This window comes from Molossus molossus, unplaced genomic scaffold (assembly GCF_014108415.1).
Source record: "Molossus molossus isolate mMolMol1 unplaced genomic scaffold, mMolMol1.p scaffold_m16_p_10, whole genome shotgun sequence".
NCBI classification, from domain to species: domain Eukaryota; kingdom Metazoa; phylum Chordata; class Mammalia; order Chiroptera; family Molossidae; genus Molossus; species Molossus molossus.
The window spans coordinates 78171411-78178366 of record NW_023425345.1 but is presented as its reverse complement, the minus strand read 5'-3'; the positions used below and the strand labels follow the sequence as shown (position 1 = coordinate 78178366).

General features: G+C 51.7%; 1 protein-coding gene across 1 annotated transcript; it reads right to left on the bottom strand.

Moving 5' to 3' along the window:
- Positions 1–365: 365 nt before the first annotated feature.
- Positions 366–6155, bottom strand: KRT3 (keratin 3). The gene is made up of 9 exons (XM_036251144.1): positions 5547–6155; positions 4274–4494; positions 3663–3723; positions 3209–3304; positions 2751–2915; positions 2203–2328; positions 1651–1871; positions 1061–1095; positions 366–586 (listed from the first exon to the last, which is right to left on the bottom strand). Exons 1-9 carry the CDS (start codon positions 6153–6155, stop codon positions 366–368), a joined length of 1755 nt encoding a protein of 584 aa, XP_036107037.1.
- Positions 6156–6956: the final 801 nt, after the last annotated feature.

Genomic DNA, 6956 nt, shown 5'->3' with positions numbered 1-6956 from the left:
GCGCACACAGCCCACCGTGCTGTGCATGAGAGAAGTCAGCCCAGGCGGGAGAAAGGCGTCTAGAGAGGACTCAGAGGCCTGATGTGAAACACAATGAACTTTATTGGCTACAGAACAGATGGGTCGAGGGGCTGTGTTACACACATCAGAACTGTGGTGACCCTTTCACCCAGGGAGGAGACCCCAAGGGCCACATGTGGACAATCAAATGCACAGGCTGGAGCAACTCTCACAGCTGTGCTGGGCCAGGCATCTGGGTGGAGGAGCATGAGGCTCTTCCAACCCGAAGAGCAGCCGTCTGTCGTAGGGGAGGAGCGGACGGGGACTGGAGGCGCTGGGGCAGCTATGGTGCCCGTGGGCGCTATTTATCTGGAGCAGCGCTGGGAGGACTGCGAGTACTTGAAGCTGCCTCCCGAGTTGCTGCCTGAGCTGAAACCTCCGCCACTGACTCCACAGCGACCCCCGGAGCCACTGCCTCCGCCGAATCCATGGCCTGCTCCCACTCCCACGCCGAAGCCACCACCAAAACCGCTGCCTCCGTAACCGCCTGCGGAGGTCGAGGCCGTGTTGCTGCTGCTGACCACGGCTGCAGGGGAAAGGACGGTACAGCACCTAGTGCTCAGCGCCCAGCGCCCAGGACACTGTATTACAATTGGTGATCCGCTGGGCCCAGGATGATCAAGAGGCCATCAAGGCAGCTTTGCTCCTGATGATCATTATTATTGATACATTCTAATGTCATGAGGTGTTCAGCCCCATAGTGTTAAGGCATCATGAATTGTCCTGTGGGTCCTTCTATATACGGTCAACTCTTGATGATACCCTTGGAGATTAATCATAATTTCTCCCCCCATTAAAAGGCACCCTATTGGATAGTCCCCATGCTATAGACCTATTAATAAGTACCCTGAACCCAGAACAAAAACAAAATTATATCTGCTGCCCCTTCCACCACTTCCAACTTCCATAGAAATCGTTTTTAAATTAGTTGCTACTGCCCTGTATTACTACAGCTATTTCAGCATCAGTTCCCATTGTTATGGTTACTTTGGCTACTTACAGAGGCTGACAGCATTCTGGCATTCTCCAGACATCCTGTATGAGAAAGCAAGAGAAAGCGTCATCACAAAGCAAATTGCCAACAAGTCCATAAATGAAGGTGATGAACAACAACCAGAACTGAATTCAGACGCCTGGTAGATCAGCCCCCTTTTTCCACCCTTCCACGGGCCACAACAAAAAGACCCTGTACACACCAGTGCTTTGACTAACTGTGGAGAGAGTGGGCTAATAAAAACAAGTGCTTCTTGCCCTAGCCGGTTTGGCTCAGCGGTAGAGCATCGGCCCATGAACCAATGAGTCACAGGTTCAATTCCAGTCAAGGGCATGTACCTTGGTTGTGGTTCCTCCCCGGCCCTGGTCAGGGTCATGCAGGAGGCAACCAGTCAATGTGCCTCTCTCTCCCCCTCTCTCCCTCTCTCTCCCTCCTACACTATCTGAACTAAAAAATAAAAAGACAAGTGCTTCTCTGCAAGGCCTGTGGAAGATAGAGGGCACCTCTCTACATTGCAGGCCTCCGGCCCCATATACTTGGTCACTTATCTAGCCCTCAGCATGGGGGTAGATGGGAAGCTGGAAATGGAGACCCACCTGCACTCCTCGCCCTCCAGCAGCTTGCGGTAGGTGGCGATCTCCACGTTCAAGGCCAGCTTGACGTTCATCAGCTCCTGGTAGTCGCGCAGCAGCCGGGCCATGTCCTCCTTGGCCTGCTGTAGAGCACCCTGCAGCTCTTGGAGCTTGGCATTGGCATCCTTGAGAGCCATGTTCCCACGCTGCTCAGCATCTGTGATTGCTGCCTGAAGATGAGTATTCTGGGGGAGGAGGGGGAGGAGAAGGGAGGGGCCAGTAGGAGAGTCTCAAGCTCTCTGAGTCTTAGAATAGATTATCCTAAAACAAGCTTCTTAGGATATAAGAAGGGATGATGGTAATATCATCCCTTCCTTAGCACTTCTATTTTGTCCTCACCCATGGAGCTATTTCCCCTGTGGATTACTAGCCATCTAGACTGCTCGCTTGTTGAACTCCTTGAAAACCAGTGCAGCCGGAGATAACCCTAGAAGTCTATTTTCAGACTGAATCCTGAGATTCTAGCCTCCACCCCTCACCAGTCAGCCCAGGCACTAGCATTTATTACCATCCCACCTGCTTCTTGACGTTCTCAATCTCGGCCCACAGCCTCTGGGTCATCCTGTTGAGCTCCATGATCTCGCTCTTGGTGCTCTTCAGGTCGTCCCCGCGCCTGCCAGCAGTGGTCTGCAGCTCTCCAAGCTGGAGAACAGAAGGGAAGAGGAGGTGTTCATTCAGCTTTGCCTGACTTGTTTCTCTATTCCACACCCACCCAACCTTGAGGTGCTTAGTAAGCATTTGTTAAACTGACATTGAGTTATGTTTCAGCAGGGACACCTCTGAAGCAGCAGGGAAAAGAACATCTGGGTCATCATGAGAGAATGTTCTTCTACCCTACGATCCCTGAGCAAGTCCCATGTATCATGGCGGGAGACAGTGGAACCATATCCCCCAAGGGGCTGCACTTTCTACAGCCAGACAACCAACCATTAGAGGGATGTCTTCAGAGAGTAGAACCACGAGGGATCTACCAAGTGACACTGGGATTCATCACCCAGCAGTCCCACAGGCTTCAGACTCCCTGGGCCCCTCGTTGGATCTTCTGAGAGGTGCCTAGCTCCCACCTTGGTCTGGTACAGGGCCTCAGCCTCAGCCTTGCTCCTCTGAGCAATCTGCTCATACTGGGCCTTGACCTCGGCGATGATGCTGTCCAGGTCCAGGCAGCGGTTGTTGTCCATGGACAGGACCACAGACGTGTCACTGACGTGGCTCTGCATCTGGGACAGCTCCTGCCAACACAGAGGGATATGTTCACTCTCAGGGCCTCTACAACCAGCACACAGAGACCCAGAGAAACTCTTGAGCAACAGTCCAATTCACTGACTCAGCCCTGAATGTGCATCAGCCCCACCATGTCCCCAGCCCCTCAGAGCACCCATGTCTGCAGCCCACCCTGTGGAATCCCAACAAGGCCTTATCTCTAGGCTCAGTCTTTCCAGGCCCTAATACTAAATGCCCTGGCCTCAAATCTGAAAACATCTCACCCTACCTCTCTTTTCCTCTTAGTAAGAAACATCTTTACCATTTCATAGAGCGTCGTCAGGAAGTTGATCTCGTCCACCAAGGCATCCACTTTGGCCTGAAGCTCCACTTTGTTCATGGAGGCAGCATCCACATCCTGAGAAAGACAGAAGCATGAAGGCCTTATTCTCCCAAGGACCAAAGCATGACTGCAGCAAGACAGAGTCGGGAGGACCAGAGCTGGTGATGGACCAGTCCTTGTGTGAGGCTGGTCTCCGCACGAAGAAGTGATTCACATCTCAATGGGGTGTGTTAAGTTCAACCCTGTTCAAAAACTAAAAACAAATAAACTGACTTACTGAGGGATCTTTCCAGACTAAGATGCACCCAGCTTCTGTTTTTTTCTCCACCTGCCTGAACTTGGTGGCTCCGTGGCAGCGGAGTAAGTAAATTCCCTCCACCCCAGCCGGAAATCTGAGCCTACAAGCTCCAGAAACCTCACACACAGCCCTCACCTTCTTCAGGGTCACACATTCATTTTCAGCAGCTGTACGCTTATTGATTTCATCCTCATATCTGTAGAAGTTAAAAAGAAATAACTGAGGTTGGGTTTTGAGGGAGTCATAAACACCACTATTCTCCGAAACACTGAAAATTCATCTCTTCCAGTCCTTTGTCCCTCTCCCAATCCACTTAGATGAACACATCCCTTTTACTATCTTCCTGTTAGTAGGATCAATCATTCCCATTTGTCCAGGCAGACTGTCTCGTTTTTAACAATGAAAGTCCCTTGTACTGGGCAAACCGGGATGGTTGGTCAACACACCATGAGTTGTCCCAGCATCCTTCAGATTCTAGAACCAAGATCTTCTCCAACTTGACATCTGAAGAAGTGCTTCCTCAACTCTACTCTCATCCTGCTGCCACAGTTTTATTTGAAAAGGACTGCCCTTGAGGAGGAAGGCGAGGGGGAACCTAATGAACCAAGCTATCCTCTATGAAGATAAGGAGAGGAAAATAGGCAAAGTGACACCACTGGCCAGCAGACAGAAGGAATGCAGTGAGGGCCGGGACTCTGAGACAGGGTGGTCCATGTCATCCGCCCACTCCTGTCCCTGTCACTCACTTCTTCCTGAAGTCCTCTACCAGGCCCTGCGTGTTCCTCAGCTCCGAGTCCAGGTGGCCTCTCTCTCCCAGGGTGTTGTCCAGGTAGCTTTGCTGGGAGCTAATATAATTCTCAAAAAGGGGCTCAAGGTTGTTGGTGCCTGTGATGGAATCGGTGCCCTGTTGTTGGAGCAGGTTCCACTTGGTCTCCAGAACCTTGTTCTGTTGCTCTAAGAACCGTACCTGCAATGCATTGAGGAAAACAATGTCAGGCAACATTTGTAGCAGAGCATCAGGGGGACCTTGGCTCAGGTAGGATAGGTGTCTGTGTCTCCCCAGACCCCAGCACAAAGGCCTAGAATGAACATGAAGACAGGCTTCTACTGTAGCTGGAGAGGATATGGTCAGACAGTCCCATCGATTGGGCTACTAAGGGTACAGTATAGTTTGGAAAGTTACAGAAGGAGGAGAGATGGGCAGGGAAACTGAAAGGTGCTCCTGCCTGGACACAGAAGTAAAGATGATCCTTCAGTGTTTCTGGGGATTTCATGACTATTGCAACTTCCAAAAATACAGTGCACTCTGCAAAACATGTACTTCAACCTTGCGGCATCATTTCAATCCAAGGCTCCACTGACACTCCAGTCCTTCAAAGGATGTGAGTCACTGGGAACTGATACTGATTGAAATGCCATAATCATCATGACAGGAGAGAGACAGCCAGTGTCAACTATCCTAGTCTGGAAGTCACTGACCACCCCTCTCTTTCTGACAAGGTTGATTAGGGTGCAGATAAGGTTGCCAGCTTCTCTCCAGCCCTTGGGACTAAGGTTCCATATAAACCTCTGTAATCCCTTCTCTAGGGGGCCCACATCCTTTGCCTGGCACAGAGACGTACAGGGAACAGGCCCCGAAAGCCTCAGAGGGCAGCTTATGTTTGAAAAGCTTCTAGTTCTGCGTCAGACCCTTCCTTGCCAGTGGTCGTGGCCCTTGCCGTGTGCTGCCAGCTCTGCCAGCCTAGGCCAGGCTAAGACAACGAGAGAGAGATGTGCGCAGAGAGTCAGACAGGCAGAACTTAGGGATGCCTGGGTCCAAATAGAGGACCACTGTCTTTCCTACTCACACGTTCATGTGAATAAGCTTGTTGGCCCTGGACATCTTCACTGGCCTTAGAATGTTGCCTAACCTCCATCCCCCTCAGCCTGGCCCATCCAGAATTGATCCTAAATACTGTGCCTAAAAGTCGAATTCAAAGTTCCCAGCCTAGAAATGGAGACCCAGCAGAGCTTCATCACCTTGTCGATAAAGAAGGCAAATTTGTTGTTGAGGGTCTTGATCTGCTCCCGCTCCTGGGTCTTGACTTGCCCAATCTGAGGGTCGATCTCCACATTGAGGGGCTGTAGGAGGCTCTGGTTGACAGTCACTTCCTGGATTCCCCCAGGGAAGCCACCAGGGCCAAAGCCACCAGGCCCACCAAAGCCACCAATTCCACCAAAACCACCAGCTCCTCCAAAGCCACCGGCTCCTCCAAAGCCACCAGCTCCACCAAAGCCACCAATTCCACCAAAACCACCAGCTCCTCCAAAGCCACCAGCTCCACCAAAGCCACCTCCCATTCCCCTGCCACCACCAAAGCCACTGCCACAGCTGCTACGCCCTCCCCCAAAGCCACCAGTCCAAGAACCACCAGCCACGCTGATGGAGATGCTCCTGTTACCACCCAGGTTGTAGAGGCTGCGACTGCCAAGGCCCCCTGCCCCACTCTGGAACCCACAGGCCCCTCCGCCGGCTCCCCCCGAGCGGGCCACACAGCTCATCCTGCTGCCGCCGGAGACCACGGCAGAGCGGCCGGAGAAGCCCTGGCTCCCGCTGCTGAAGGATTTCTTGCAGACTTGTCTGTTCATGGTGAGAAGACTTAGTGAAGGACGAGTGCGAGAATGAAGCAGGGAGACCCAGAGTCAGAGGAAGGGGAAAGGAAACTGAAGACCTCTGCAGAATAAAGCCCTTTATGTACATCTCAGAGGTTGCTGGGCTCAAATGAAGGAGAGATAATTAATCCCAAATAGTCATGGGTTGTGTTTGCCTCCAAGGCAATAAGTTTGTTCCAGGCTCCTAAACACACCTTGAAAATAATCTGAAATGGTAAAAGTACTGAGGTGGCAGGCTTACCCGGCAGGGGGTGGTGCCTGGCATTGCTCTATGCTTGGCCATGGCCACCTCCCAGCTTTGTCTGACCCAGAAGGCACACTCATCTGCCATCAGGGGCCCTTGGCCCTACCAGAACTGGGCTCAGCTCTGGAAGGGGTGACATGGACAGTGGGTTGGAGAGGTTCTAGTTCTCCGGGTGGTAAACAGTGAAGCCCAGCCAAGGACTCAGGGTAAATATCTCAATAGAAGGGGTGATACATTTCATTCCACTGTCAGCACATGGTCACTGAGTGTCCACTGTATGCCCAGCTCTGTGCTGTATTTAGGGATGAAGGGGTGACCTCCCTTCCTCACTTCCTGGAAACAAAGCCCGGAACTCTCACAAATCTGCTTCCTGGTTCCCCTTCTACCCCAAGCTCCAGGTCAGCAGGCAGCAGCATTTGGTTTCATGATTATCTTTTGGGAAGAAATGCAGTTAATACCTTTTGATGAAGCGCTCTGATGAAGCATTAGCAAAATTCAACATGCAAATTGTGTATCTGTTGTTTGTTTGTTTG